At 38.2% G+C, this 15743-nt stretch overlaps 2 protein-coding genes across 8 annotated transcripts in view; one reads left to right on the forward strand and one right to left on the reverse strand.

Moving 5' to 3' along the window:
* GPSM2 (G protein signaling modulator 2) overlaps positions 1 to 3574 on the reverse strand; it is a 30306-nt gene extending 26732 nt beyond the window's left edge. For 3 of the 5 annotated variants that reach the window (XM_068140946.1, XM_068140941.1, XM_068140944.1), the window contains exon 1: positions 2573 to 2668. The gene's annotated coding sequence lies outside the window, so the exon portion shown is untranslated. Of the gene's footprint in view, positions 1 to 2572; positions 2669 to 3422 lie in introns of those variants that run through there. The other 2 variants (XM_068140943.1, XM_068140948.1) reach the window with 2 other exon arrangements.
* AKNAD1 (AKNA domain containing 1) lies at positions 2943 to 15726 on the forward strand. 3 transcript variants are annotated; one of them, XM_068140936.1, is made up of 17 exons: positions 2943 to 3337; positions 3632 to 4793; positions 5381 to 5440; positions 5841 to 5970; positions 6085 to 6233; positions 6343 to 6408; positions 6869 to 7002; positions 7327 to 7462; positions 8102 to 8265; positions 8801 to 8894; positions 9754 to 9857; positions 11171 to 11256; positions 12873 to 12995; positions 13084 to 13182; positions 13985 to 14066; positions 14519 to 14666; positions 15303 to 15726. In XM_068140936.1, exons 2-17 carry the CDS (start codon positions 3741 to 3743, stop codon positions 15420 to 15422), a joined length of 2748 nt encoding a protein of 915 aa, XP_067997037.1. In that variant the 5' UTR covers positions 2943 to 3337; positions 3632 to 3740; the 3' UTR covers positions 15423 to 15726. The 3 variants fall into 3 exon arrangements, with proteins under 3 accessions (XP_067997037.1, XP_067997040.1, XP_067997039.1); XM_068140939.1 differs by having other exon boundaries at positions 6950 to 7002; XM_068140938.1 differs by lacking the exon at positions 2943 to 3337 and having other exon boundaries at positions 3359 to 4793.
* Positions 15727 to 15743: the final 17 nt, after the last annotated feature.

The following is a 15743-nucleotide window of genomic DNA, read 5'->3' on the forward strand; positions in this document are numbered from 1 at the left end:
AATTCAGCTACATTAAAATATTCCCTTCCTGTCAGCGAAAGTTTTATAATGCACAGAAGTGCAAACCTATATTCTTCAAAGACTGACAAACTGGAGTCCCCAAGAGGCAGCTTGACACTAACAATCTGTTCAATGCTACATTTAAGTACATAGCAGTACATCTGAGTATTATCAACATTACATCCACAAGCCAGCAATGTGCCCTTGTAGTCCATAAGGTCAAAGGCATCTCAAGGTGCATAAAGAAGAATGTAATCAGCCAGTCCATTCTCCTCCCCCCACCCTATTGAGGCTACATCTGTAGTACTGTGTCCAGTTCTGGGCTCCCCAGTGCAAAGAGAGACAGGAAACTACTGAGAGTCCAGCAGAGGGTTATAAGATGGTGAGGAGACTGGAGCATCTCTTTTAGGAGAGGCTGAGAGACCTGTGGCTGTTAAGACTGAAGAAAACTGAGAGGGGATCTTATCAGTGCTGTAAATGGCAGGGGTCAAGAGGATGGGGCCAGCGGTGCCCAGTATCAAGACAAAGGGCAACAGGTGCAAAGTGGGACACAAGAAGTTTCATCTGAACGTGAGGAAAAACTTCTTTATTTCGAAGGTGACAGAACACTGGAACAAGCTGCCCTGAGAAGCTGTGGAGTCTCCTTCTCTAGAGACTTACAGAACCTACCTGGATGTGTTGCTGTATAACTTGCTTTAGGTGGACCTGCATTATTGCAGGGGGTTAGACTAAATCACCTCCAGAGGTTCCTTTACAATCCTACCATGCCATGGTATGTTTCAGAACATCTCTTACCAGTTCTTTCCCTTCTTTTTTCCCTGTACTTCACATTCCTAACATTCTAGACTTCCAGAGAATAATACTTTTTTCCCCCCTTTTTTAATTTTAACACAATAATTTGTATAGCTGACTTGCTATTAAATTGCTAAACAAAAGTTATGTCTTTTTTCTTCAGGTGGTATCTACCTATTGTTTCGTTCACAGGAACAGTAATAGCAATAAGTTAATTTTGCAGAAAGTCTTAAGATCTATAATGATTCCTTAAATGTAAACAATTTCATTGAAATGTTAACCTTAAAAGCCTACAAAACACTTAACTGCAATCAAGATCATAGTTACCAGATCTAGACAGGAGTGATTCATTTGTAGAAAGCAGTTTTAAGATGTTAGAAAGAGTTACAAGAGCATTTAAAATAAAGCCACAAAACCCAAATAAGCTTCTACTAGTCCAAGCTGTCTTAAGTTTCAGGCAAGTTTTGTCTGAGCTTCATACGGAAGTAACTGAAACTATATAAAGTCCTTCCCTCCCAAGAGGGATGCATAACCACAGGTTAGAAGCCTAGGTAACCATTAACAGAACTAGTAAGAAGGAACACTGGCAGAGGCCTACAAGTTAGTTTAAATGCACAATAAAAACGACATAAGCAAAGAATTTAGAACTGCATTGTGAGGATAACCATTTTTTTTTTCCCCTTATATTGTCTGTGTTACTAGAATTGTGACCTAAACAAAACGTGGGAAGTTTTCAAACAAAATTTAGAGAGGGACTCAAATCTCTTAACTGATCTTTTTGAGACGCAAGACTCGGCATGCTCTTCTAAATTCTGAGAAGGTTACGCAGCCTTCCATGGCAACCCAGGATGTATGTGCCCTGAAGCCAGCTGGCAAGAACCTAACAGGAACAGCCCAGTAGGCTGAAAAAGCTACAGAAAGGCCACGACTTCAAGATGAGGTAAAATTTGTCTTTGCAATCAGGTCAATAAAGGAACCTCTGTTCAAAAAATGAGTAGAAAAAAGAATGGGATGATCCACACTAGCAAACACTACAGCTTAGTGGCCAAGTAAGACTACTTGATACCTTTTCAGTTTAAATATTCCACAAGTTACAAAATCAAATTATTTCAATTTATAGCTTGCTCCTTCTACACTTCCCTCCTGACGTGTACCTGCAGGCTCTTTAATTCTTTTCCTATTAATAAGCCTGTTTCGCTGCATCCTTAGAAATCTTGTGAAGCACAACACAACTGATGGAAGATACCTGATGTAATGCCTTCCTGCTACTGACTCGCTTTAGAGAAACGAGAGTGATCGCCACAAGAGTGACAGTCCATAAAGGCTAGTGGGGTATGGCTGCCTTGCTTTGGTTACCAGGCAGTCGAAGTACCACCTTACAGCCCAAACAGCGGTTTTCAAGTACAAACATAGCTTTCTAAAGCTGACCATGTGTTGTTTATTTACCAGCACATCAGGCCGCTCAGAAGCGGCTCAGCGACAAAGGCCGCTGCAACCTTGCGAAGCCGGTACTAAAGGAGCTGGCACTGCCGCCGAACCCGCACTCGGGGCCGCCCTCCGGCGGCTCGAGAGCAGGCGCTGACAGGCGGAGGCAGGACACGTCGGTCCCACCTGGACCAGGCGGCCCCGCGAGGCACAGCGGCCCCCCACCGAAAAGCCTCTCCCTCCTTGCATCCAGCGCTCACCGCTGGGCCCACAACGAGACCCGCCGCCGGCTTCACAACAGGAGACGAGCGACCGAGCCTCCTAGAGCTCCAACCCGCCCGGAGCCGCGCCTCACCTGAACGTCGGCGAGGCCGCGGGCTAAAGGGGCCAGCGCGGCCCCAGCGCCGGAGCCCTTCCCTGAGCGATCTCTGCACCGGGCAGCACGGGGCGCGGCCCGCCCACGCGCAGTCGCTCTTCGAACGCACCAATCGCCATGCGCCTGCCCGCCCGCCGGGGCCGCCCACCCCCAGTAGCAGGGCCGCCAACGGCTCTGCGTACGGCCCACCCCGTCGCCGGAAGGCCGCATCATTCATACGAGCCAATGGGGAAGGAGGCAAGGGCGGGACCAGGCGGCGGGTGGGGACCTTCCTGAGAAGTGGGGCGGAGCAAGGCGGGGACCGTGTGTCCGCCACCGCACCTGCACCCCTGCCGAGGGCTCGGGTTACCTGCGGGTAAGCACACACGGCGATAGGATAGGGCTGCGCCCACCACACAGCTGCTGCCCCGCTGGGCCCCGTCCCACCGCCCCCCCGGTGCCCGGCGTCTGATTCTCACTGTAATTCCAGCCGACCCCAACAGTTTCGTGGAAGGCGGTTTCAGTAAAAGCAGCAGCCGTGGTAGCATGTCCGCAGCACTATCTCCTCTGGCACAAAGAAGGAAAAGGGTTGTAAAGTGGCTTCTTTCTGCGCCTAGCGTCTGACGGTGTATTTTATGAAGATAACGAGAGTGTGCATTACTTTATTATCATAGTGAAGTAACATAAGTCATTGCATTTTATCTGATGACTGGGAGTGAGAAATGAAAAAAAGGAAGAAACTGCTGAAGAAACTATGAGGGCGAGGTAAAGTGTGAGAAATTATTTCACTCTTTTTTTTTTTTCCCCCCCCTATGATACTAGAGCAGAACTGACAGGCAATGATAGTTACCTGGCACTATGTTCAATTCTCCTTTTCCTTATGCTTTTGTCATTTCTATTTCCTCCAGTAGTTAATCCAGTCAAACTACTGTAAATATGGAAAGAAAAGATCTGTATCAGGGGTATGGTTCCTAAAAACCTACCACAGGTAGAAAATAGAAGTAGATCTCATTCTTAAGTGTATTTAAGTATACAGTAATTATTACTCATACATTACAGATTTTGAGCCATGCACCAATAAAGGCTTTGTCCAAAACTGGAGAAGCAATGGCATTCACATTCTAAGAAACTGACTGAGACTACAAAAAAGTGCAAACGATCAGACTGGATGAAACCCCAAATGAACAGTTCATTTTCAGATGAACTGGCCTGTATGACACATGCAACTGATGAGGAACAAGATGACTTACCATATGACGGAGATGGAGGAATAAGTCATAAATACAATAATAATGCAGATTATTTAAGTGACTGCACTTGTACAAATGCTATTCCTGGTATTTTAAACTTAGTCTGTTCTGAAGATAACAAAACCATAAAAGCAACAGCAAATTATGAAATTTATCCACAATTGGAAGAATTCTCCAGTCACCAGAGGGATGCCATAGGAACAACAGAAAGTTCAGTTGCAATGCTTGGAAATGAAGCTGCCTTTAAGAAGGAATTACTTGTTGGTAGTTCCAGTATACCAGGTAACAAAGACCATCAAACTTACTCAAAAATATCCCATGTCCTTTTGCGTCATTTTTCCAAGGAGGAGTCAAGACGCACCTGCCAGTTAATTGAATGTGAGACAATACCAGAGACATCCTTTACTGAAAGCATCGATGACATTGTCACCAAACCTGAGCCTTCAGAACATGTCAAAGGCCATTCAGCATGTGAACATTGTGCAACTAACTTTGAAGAAAGTAATTTAGAAAAGCACAAGGAACTAAACACTGGTGATAAAAATCAAAATTCAGTAAATGAAGACAGATGTGTTTCAAAGAAGCCTGTTTCATCTGCTGCTAAGGGTGAGTGCAGACAAGAAAATTCACAACTAATTACTAAGAATGAAGATACACACACCTTTCAACACATGGAAGTAGAGAAAGCCCCATTTAAAAAAAGAGTTTCATTTCATGAGCTCAAATACGGCCAAGGTCAAGCTCACTGTTCCCTTCTTGACTTCTCCAAAGTTGCTTCAGATGTTAAAGTACCAAAACCAAGTGGAAGCATTGACTCTGTCCCTACAACTGAAAGAACAAAACCGTTCCCTATTTTGCCAAACAAATCACTAATTGTGAATGACATTATAGAAAACAAGAACTATTTAAATTCAGCTGAAGTAGAGAATCAAGAAGAAATGAGCATTCCAGAACTGTTGCAACAGCTAGAGGTAATTAAGATGTTTTAAGAAATTATTAGTACTTGATAAAAAGTAAAATCTAATCTGCAGGTAGTCTATAGGTATCAGCAAATATATAATTTCAGCCAATTCTTTCATAAGTAGAATTTTCTGGCATGAATTTACATCAGACTTCCATTACCAAATATGTAAAAACGCTCTGGAGAATTATTTGTGATTATAAAGCATCCAAGCAAATAATTAGGAAATTCACTACAATTTGTTGTTTCTAGTGTATGTAAATGTTAAAATCCATCAAAAATATTCAATTGAAATTTTTCATTAAAATATTTTTTCATACTGTGCCTGTGTTTGTTGAAGACATCTTTGCCCTTTTTATCTTAACACTCTACCTATTTATAATGGTATTTGTTGGCAAGCTAATTCTTTTCAAAGGCAATAGTATTTCTCTTATTCTGGTAAATTTCTTCTAAAGTCTGTTTGTAATTAGATAATCACTTTTCAAATTTCACACTCTCATGGAGTCTACTCAGCTATACAAATGCCTAAGTCCATTCCTAGCTTTGAATCAGTAAATTATTTAATATGTTCCCCATTATTTCCTTGCTACCAACAAGATGCTGACAAGTCATGCTGATACCCAGAATCACACTGACCATCTCAGATGGAATCCAAAGGTAATTGTGTCAAAATCATTTATTTTCAACTCATTCTCCTTTATCTCTAGGACTATGCATATTCCCCAGAATTCTTTTCTCATCTTCATATTGCACTTCCCATTTACACAGATCACCTTTAAATTTTCACAATATGAAGTATTTAAGTACAATAAGACACTATACATGTATCAAACTATAACCACAGGAAATTATAAGGTACTATTATAATAAAAAATTTAATTACAATTAATAACTTGTCCTATATGTTTTGAGCTTCCTTGAGGGTTTTGGGATTTTGTGGTTTGTAGTTTTTTCTTTTTGTATGTGTGGTTGGTTTGGGGTTTTTTTTATATTTTATTTTTAATGTCCACAAGTGCGTTATACATTGTTTCTTTAACCAAAGTTCTCATTTTGACAGAAACTTCCTCAGTCAGATTTTCCAGATGCCAGCACTGCCATCTACTCTGGAGGCACTGAAACATCCTCTGAAGTCTTTACATTACACAATCATATCCCTATACAGTCTACACATGGTTTGTCTAAAGCAAGTAAGTAAGTTACTGTAACTATGCAAATGACTATTTTATGTATTTTAATTGCACTTTTGGACAGACATTTTGGGCAGAAATTCCAATTGATTCATCTTATCTTTTATTATCTAGGATTACAGTGTGGACAAGCAACAGCAACACCAGCAGCTGGTACAGCAGAAGCACACTGTCTAAACCTTTCCGATTTACTGCCACAACTAACACTAGGAGAAAAGATGTCTCAAATACTAAAGGATCAGACAGATCAACTGATAAAAAAGGTGAAGAACTCTGGTTTAATATATTTTGCACCAATGCTCAAGTTCTGTATTCATTTGGCATATTATTTTTTTTTAATCCCAAACAACAGTCTAACATTTTGTCTTGAAGGTGGAAAACTACTCTCAGCATGTGACCATGACCCAAGACACATTCCTTTTACAAGACAACTATCTGGTAAATTATGTATTTTCAGTTCTCTGAAATGCACTCTAGATGGCTTTAGACACTTTTCTGACAAGGTACTCCACGTATTCTAAAATGTTCTCTCAATCTCAGACAGAAATTATGAGTTTGAGAGGCAAAAATGAAGTAGTTCAGAAGGTGGCTGAACTCCTGAATCTGGTTTAAAGCGTACAAGTCAATACTATTAGTGAAAGGCCTTAAGTTGACATGTATGCTAGGAGTTTTGACTTGCAAGGCATCAGTTTAGAAGTCACTTCACTTGTACACAATAGAGCAGCACAGAGTACCAGGTGGACATAGAAGATGCAGTCCTGTTCCAGTTCAGAGCAGTAGCAACATTCTGACCAACATCACTGCAAATAACATCTAGCTTACGCAACCCAAGTAGCTATCACTATGGAATGCTAAATCATAATGACATTTGTTACTGAGTTTGTTTTTATTGGTGAAGGTATTAAATCAATTGAAAAGATACCTTGATGCCTTGGAAAGGAATTACTTAACAGCTAAAGAACACCACCATCATTTACAGCTGCAGAACTACGAGGACAAGTCTATCAACATTGGAGAGTTTGATCCTGAAAGGTTAGAAGTGTTAAATAGTACATCAGTATATTTCCACATTTTGAGTGTCTTACAACCATTACTTCATTTATCCATCAGAAGTGAAAACAATGTTATATATGGTAAGCTAGAAATTATTTGGCCAAAATTCATCCTAGTATTATATATCCTAGTTATAATTAAGGTATCAAATTGGTTAGTTCAAGTACTTAAATGGGACTTGGTGGACTCTCTTATTTTCTTCTGTATGGGAAGTGTACTGCATGACCAATATTGTTACCATTGTAAGAAATAAAATGCCAGGTTATATGTGTTTCACTAACTGTCTATTGCAATTGGGTTCAGAAAGGTGGAAGGGGAAATATTTAGACTTGGCATGCTGCTTGAAGACCTCCAAGAACAAACTGATGACAGTAACTGCAACTTGTCATCTTTGCCTGATTCCTGTGAATCTGCCCATTCATCATATTCTCCTTGTGAGGTAACTCAGTGTGTTTTATTAAAGATAATTGTTCTGTTGTACTGATGAAAGTCTCAAGAACCTCATTGTGGTGGTGGTACTATTGAATGTTCTCTTCTAGTAAAAGCATAATGATATTACCTCAAGTAAAGGTATTTCGTTGGTTTTTTTTCATGAAATAGTGACTCCATAACATTTCATTAATAAAAGAAACCCAAGTATAAAAACATGGCTACACTGAATATTATTCATTCCAGTTTCAAAAGCATGTTTCTCAGAGTATGAAAATATGAGCAGCTACTTTAACTTTTTACAAAGCTGTCTTTGATTTGGGGAGTTAATCACTACTACTTATGTGAAAAAAAATCATTTGTCCAAGATTTTTAAATTGCAGAATTACTAGAGGAACAAACATTATTGTGCTATAGAAAAAAATCTGAGTTTACTGATTAGTAGGGTTGTATTTTGTACTGGATCATATATGCACAGAAAAAAATACCATATGGCCTTCTACAAAATCTACAGGTAAGTATCCCCAAATGATTTCATATTCAGTATTTTATAAAACAGTTTTCTCTGAATCCCAAGTTAGAGAAGTCATGTACTTTCAATGCAATGACTACATACTACCTGTGTCTATGCTATGGTTACTTTGTACAGAGCTGGGTAGTTTCAAGTACTGCTGATCTTCCAGAAAGAAGAGGCATTGAAACTGTATTTCTTCACAACAACAATACAGGAGAACAACATAGGACAGCTGATGTAATCTCAGAGACAAATCAGTTTTCTTCAGAATGCAACAAGTGTGATGTTTGTCTCCACCTGTAAGTGAAAACTATGGAACAGCTGTTGCAGTTTTATAAAAAATGTACCAAAAATTATTTGCTGAATATAGGAAACTGGGATGTCTGGAACCTCTGAAAGCAATAGGGAAATTTCCAGAATAAAAAAAAACTTCTACAGAATTCTGTAACTGCATGCCCAAGAATTCCTTCCAGCTTGGTATTCCTACCTTCACGGACCTCAAAGTGTTTCCCGATGCCAAAACACTACTGACATTTTCACTAAGAGTTAAATCAGATCTCTGCAAAATAAATTTTAGCCACCCATATATAAGATGTGAGTGACTAGTGAAACTACAGTACCAGTAAAAAATTATTTGCCAGTATTCTGATGTTGGTTTGTTTTTTTTTAAGTACACAAGGGTCAGATGGACATATTTGCATAACTGGCCAGCCAAACTTTGTGAAACAATTCTAGATAACATCTCTCTGGCCTCTCAAGGAGTATTTAATGAGTGTTAATAATATCAATGAGATCAGAAAAACAAAACAAATGTTTTGTTCTTAACCAATTAAGGTTACAAAAGAGCGCTGAATTAACATACAGAAGATGCACAGAGCCTCTGGGAAAAGGAGGTCTGCTAGCAAACAAGTATTCTTACAACATAATGGTAAGAGATCCATTTCCTTCCATACTTGCCTTTTTTGGTTTGTTTTTTTTTTTAATAAACTTAGATTCAGCTGTGGATCACACATTTTTCACTACAGCTTTTGTACAGCATGATGGCTCACCTTTTAAAATGTCATATATCAGTACATCATAACACTGCTGAATTAATTTCCAACAAAGAAATTTACAGATTCAAACATTTTTTTCTACCTGTGGTAAAGTTTGCTTCTCTCAGGAAAAACATAATTGTGTTCACTGGCACACCTTTATCATTTCTTGAGAGAGCAAAAACCTACAAGCAATTATTTGCCTACAAAAATACTTAAGGCATTGAGATACATGAATTAATATACAGAATCATAGAATGCTTTGGGTTGGAAGGGACCTTTAAAGGTTATCTAGTCCACTCCTCTGCCATGAGCAAGGACCTCTGTAACTAGGTTAGGTTGCTCAGAGCCTCATCCAACTTGACCTTAATGTTTCCAGGGATGGGGGTTTCTACTTCTCAGGGCAACCTCTGCTGATGTTTTACCACCCTCACTGTAAACAAATTCTTCCTTTTTTTCTGGTCTAAATCTGCCCTCATAGTTTAAAACCATTACCCCTTATCCTCTTGCAGTAGGATATATACATTCTCAAAGCAACATGAAAACCTGCCTTAAATTCCAACTTAACAGATCAAAAAGTTCTCATATGCTGCCCAGTCTGCTCTCCAGTTAGAACCGTAGAAAGATGAATCGCATTGTAAAGTTGATGGCAACTGAAAACAATACACACCTGTTTGATGTGCAGTATGGGTTTGGATACATTGCAATATAAACAATAATACATAAATTTGTTTTGCCTTCTGGGTGCAACAGAGATTCCTTTCACCCAAGGAAAAATATGCTGCTGGAGGTCTTGCATCCCAAAGCCAGGGTGCACAAAGTGAAAAATTAAATGCTAATGAAGAAAGTATGAAAGGGTAAGTTTATTATCTATTTTGGTTAGTCCTAGGCATGGTTTTCTACAGCAAAGAGATCATATATATGCATATATACCAATATGACTCTATACTGTACTCTGCATGAAATACTGAATAATCTCTTTAACACATAAAAATGAGAGGATGATCTATTTCAAGTTTACCACCAATTAATCACATAAGGTATGGGATACACCACACGACCAGAGGAATGGCAAAACTCTCATCAATTTTATGAAAGAGAGAATCTTCATATTACAAAGCAGCCTATCTTAGGGGACCACTATAAGGTTTATGGTGCCTAAATGCACACAGTTATTTTAATAGTGTATTAAGAGAAAAGGCTTGGTGTTTGTTCTCTATGCAGTGATGCATGCCAGCAACCTGAATTGGGATGACTCCAAAGCGTTCAGCAATGAAAAATACTTGAAATCATCATGATCATGAACTAAACTGGTAGGCCTGGAAGAGCATATTAATACATCTGATGATATTTCAAGTATAAGGATCACTGTAAAGAAATATCACCGTTATAAAATAATTCCATTTGGTTATTTTTGGAGTTTGAATTTTTGGCAAATTACATCTCTACCCAAAGCTGTATTTTATAATACATATGGTGTAAAACACAGTAATATTCATCTAAATAATGCTCTCAGATTATTTTTACAGCATAGATGTTAAAAATTTATCCGGTAAAACTCACCTAGCTTTCTAATTTTTCCATCATTTAATGTTAGCTCAATCTTCTGATCACTATTTTCATGAATGGCTGGAAAATTTTCCAAATGTATTTGGCAATACTGCTTGCCCTAAGTTGAAAATACGTGTCAAAAATTGCAAATAAGGAACTTCTTTCTTGTTCAGTCAAAAAGTGCATCACATACATTCCTCTAAAGATAATAAAATGAAAGCCTTCACAGTTCAAAGTTATTCAGAAACCACATCACCCTTACCATTGATACAACATATGTGAACGCATAGAAATACATACGATTCCACACCACTCTGCTATTCAAAGATGTGATTATCAAAACTTCTACTTTTAAGCATTTTTAACAGCTCTGGTAAGTTAAGAGTCCTTTCATCAGAATTTGTCCTTAAACTAAAAAGGTATTATTTCACAACTGGTTCATTTTAAGATTCTACTTACCATCTTTTCAGATACTTGATACAGGTAAAGTTCTTTCTATGAACAAATCTGATTTCTCCTCAGCTAAGAGGCAGTCAAATATTAATATAATATGCTTATAAGACTCATCATAAAGGTGTTAAAATACAACTGAAATAGCATTCTATTTTCATGCTCAAAGAAATGTAAACATCCAGGAAAGGAAGACTGGAACATGTTCACTCTTCATTCAGAGAAAGCCAACTGATTTATCAGACACCAACCTGAGTAAGTAGTGATGGCATACAAAGACCATAATTGTGCTGATGCCTACTGTTGAAACCTTTTAAGAAATACAATCATGTCACAGCTCAGCAGCATGAAAATTGTTTTGCAGTTTGAACATATTACTGCTTAGCACAGCACAAGACACTAAGAATAAAAAGCAGACTCAAGAGGACACCAAGTCAAATTCGGTACAGAATCTTAGTGACAGACCAAGAGGCAATAGACAAGCTGCCACAATTTCCATTAGATATGAGCTCTTTAAAGAAAGTTCAAATGTAGGGTCTACTCAAACAATGACATTATTGCCCGAGGAAGTCTGTGGCATATCCATTCTCACAGATATTCAAAACACAAGTGGACTGGGTCCTAAGCAACTTCCTCTAAGTTGGTCCCACTTTGAGAAGGGATTGGGCCAGGTATCTCCAGAAGCCCTATCAAACACGAATTGCTTTGTAATTCTACTTCACCTTCTAGCTAAGTTCCCAAGTACTACTTAATACTACTAATAACATTTTCAGAAGATAATCGTGGTGTGCACACAATGCCTTGATTTTGCTTTTTCTCCTTATTATGTGCATTTATTTCATGCCCTAGAAGGGGAGTCCAAATTTGGTGACTGTAAGATTTTATATCAGTACTTCCAGTTTTAGTGTTCAACTTTCTTACTCTGCATGAAAACAAAGGAAAAAAGTTTTCCTAAATCTCTGCTCTACAAAACTGGAAATACTCTTTCATTAGACTAGCTCTTAATGTAATTTTATTGAATCTAAACTAGAACACACACAGGGCACTGTGAGCTAGGCAAGTCAGCTGTCAAGTCATCCAAGACTTCAGCTCTTAGAGGTTGACTACAAATCTACCAGCATTTGTTTCTCTTAGGGCATCCCAATTTTATCCGCCCACTGCAGAATATTTCAAAGCTATTAGTGCCCAACAACTACAGAAGAATAACATGAGCTGTCCTAGATTCAATTGTAAGTCTGATAAGTAAGTCACTCTTACCTTTAGTCTACTTTTTGTCCTTGCCTTCTCTATCATATCCTTTCACTTTAATATAATATAATATACTGGGGCCATTATTATTAGTACTCTGTGCAATAGGTGAAGCAGTGCTGTACTAGATCCTCCCAAATTAGCATCACATTCCCCTTTGGCTGCATTGTTTTGGCAATACTTTAACTTGGAGGATATCTGAAGCTTCAAAACAAGAACCTAAGGATAGGGAGAAGAAAAGCTTAAATTTCAAACAAAACCCAAACACACGAAAAAAATCAACCCCAAACAACAAAATCCAAACAGTTCTGGGACTGGAAACAATCACCACCAAGAAAGAAACAAACAAACACACACAACACCAAAACCCACCCCAAAAAAAAAACAACCAAAACCAAACACACCACCAACACCCACCCCACTATGGCCAAGACTGAAAGCTAATCTATGAAGTTCAATCCCCACCTGTAAATGGAGGGAAAATTACTTCAAATTGCAGTACTGTGTGTCAATAGCAGCAGAGGGCTCAGAAATTATGGTGCTGAAAGCCATATAATTACTTAGGTACACAAGCCAGAATTTCTAATACTCCAGACCTTTTACATGTGTTTTTGGGATTTCAGGCAGCGTTTCAGAAGACATCTCAACCTGTGATTCTTACAGCGATTCCCAAAGCAAGAAACTTGTGAACTGCAAGACTGAAAGTTATAAATCATTCAATACAAGATTAATTGGAAAGAGAAAAGGTATAATGATTGCAAAAATACTCAAGTCCACCAAAAAAATATTGTTTATACTGTTGTTGAGAAAAACAAACATGCCTTTTGTTTTCAGGATTTAGATGCAGATGCTCTAGAGGAAGCAGAGATGAATTTAAACTCAGGAAGTACAAAGAATCTGTTGAGTCTTGTGCCCTATGTAGCAGTTCATCCTGTAAGTATGATGTGCTACTGAAATAATTCTCAATCACAGGCTAGATTTTACGGGGCAGAAAGCCACACTGCGCTTACCAGGCCAAATTAAATTTAGTCTAAGAAATTAACAGCACTGTAGCTGAACAGTGGATGTGCATAGATCCTGTAGAGCAAGATCAGCAAATCCTACACATCTGTCCAAGTTTAATCCCCATGCACAACAGCATTAACCTTGTCTGGTTCTTTATGAGAGGAGTCCTTTCCATATTTCATTTATGATAGCAATACCTCATTCTGCAGGGCTACATGGAAGAATGGCAAAATTTGGCATTACTGCGCCAACTTTTTCAGTGCTAGCTGTTACCTACTGTAATGTAAACACGTAGTAAGGAAAACTCCAGGTCTGCACCAAAATTGTGTGACATGGGCAAATTCAAGGAAAGCATAATTAAAAAAAAAAAAAAAAAAAAGTTGAGCATATAGCTTCTAAAGCAACTTATCTCAGCCAACTCTCTATCCTGTCAAGAGGCTGCAGGCCTAATAATCCTAATTATTCTAATAATCCTTATTAGGATTATGAGAGTCTGATTATTCTACACCTTCCTCCTGCAGTCTTTCATTGTATCAAATGGAATATAAATCTGCATACCATTTCCCACAGCACCAACTCACACAGCAAACCCCATCTGCCCTCACCTACAAAAATAATCTTAAACATAGTCGTTTTATTCAGCAGTGATAGTTACTTGATTGTATTTGTTAAACAGATAAAAATGTTTTTCTTGGTTTTGCTTTTGTTTTAAACATGGCCTCAACTCTAGCTTATTCACAGAAGGGAATCTCCATTCAAAAGGCTCAAAAAAATAGAACATCATATGAACTTCTACACAGACTTTCTGAAAGGTAAGCTGTAGCAGTAACTACATACAGTACAATAGATAATGCATTGTTAAATATTCCACATGGAAAAAAGTCACCAGTATGATAAGCAGGAAGAATGTTTTCTCTTTCATGGTGCAAGCTGTATATTATGACTCTACTCACTGAAGTTGAAATATTCAACCCAAGAGCAAGTGTAAATAGTTCACCATTTTTCTAAGTTAAGTCAGATCTTTACTCTTCATTCTTTAGCTGACACACTCAGTAGTAAAACAGTAAAATCTAACTTTAATTAAGATGCCTTCATTCACAGATTCAAAAGCAAGTCTGTGTTATTTGACATGCAAAACTCTACTCACTGTAAAATTAACTTGCAACTGGGTATGCTATTAAGGTGCATATATTTAATCTGTATTGGAAAAATTATTTTTCATACTGAAATTGTTTGTGTTTTATTCTATGTATCATACCTTTAGGCAAAACTTTGAGGCTGCCAAAACCTGCTATTCAAGCCCCCATGATAAAATTATCCCTCCACATCGATATCTGCCCACCAAGAAATCTGCCCAGAGCAGATCTGCAATCATCATCAGAAACAGAAATGCCAACGACTCTCAAGCCAATGTAAGACTTTGGAGTGAAAATTAAAAGCCACAAAATGATGTCAGGAAGAGTACTTCCCCACATCATGGCACTGTTGAACATCCCATTCTTAGCCTACTGATTGTTACAATCTAAACATGTCTAGTCCGTTTGAAAGTTAGACGGGAGGAAGCTAAAACCCCAACTATTCTAGTTTAAGATATTAGTTTATTGTTTCATAAGCATATATTACAGACTTCTTATGCAGCTTTGTCCCTGTAAAAATGGTGAGAGAAAAGAAGCACTGGGTCTTACCTCATATGAATTATATTTAATATACTGAAAGATGTCACCCTAGCCATCTAAACCACTACTGAAATTAAAAGAAAGCCTTCTTAATATGAGAAACATGCACCACACCTGAGCTTCTACTTTAGAAAGGGGTAAATATCCCTCAGTTCAAAGGATTACACAATCAAAGAGAAATAATAAATAGCAGGTACTTCCAACCTGAATCCTGGAGCAGTCTATCACACAACTCAGATGTTTTACTTCCTAACATGTATTCAGAGTGAAAATGTTATACAGAACCTTAATGAAACATTACTTTCTATTCTATGCCTATGTAAAATACCTGCCTTCAGTATTAACTAGACTGTGCTTCATTTTTACCAACAGATCTTAAGTTTTGCTCTGGATCATGCCATACAGACAGCAAACAGTTTGAAGAAAGCTACAGAACAAATGGTACGAGCCGTTTCAGAAGATTTAGCTAGAGTTAAAAGGAAACAGCTTTAATCACTCAGTTTCAAATGCCATATTGTTTGTTTTGCTGCTTAAGCACAAATGGAAACAGCCTTTGAACCTAAGACATCTATCATGCTAACATACCAAGTCATAGTTAACATGTAATTATTTTGTTTTGAGAGTGCCCTACATTAAGAGTTGTTTGTTTTTAAGACACTTCCTTGTATGACGCAGACTGAGTAATACCATCTGTTGACTATGCATTCCTGACAATTAAACTGTTTCTTCAGTGGTGTGTCCTTACCTTGTCAGATGTATCTGGCTTGCAGATTTTGGTTGATAGTAAGTAGGCTGAAAAACTTAAAAATACTG

Source organism: Melanerpes formicivorus, unplaced genomic scaffold, assembly GCF_026170545.1.
Source record: "Melanerpes formicivorus ecotype bairdi unplaced genomic scaffold, bMelFor1.0.p_v2 SCAF_7, whole genome shotgun sequence".
In the NCBI taxonomy this organism is placed as follows: Eukaryota; Metazoa; Chordata; class Aves; order Piciformes; family Picidae; genus Melanerpes; species Melanerpes formicivorus.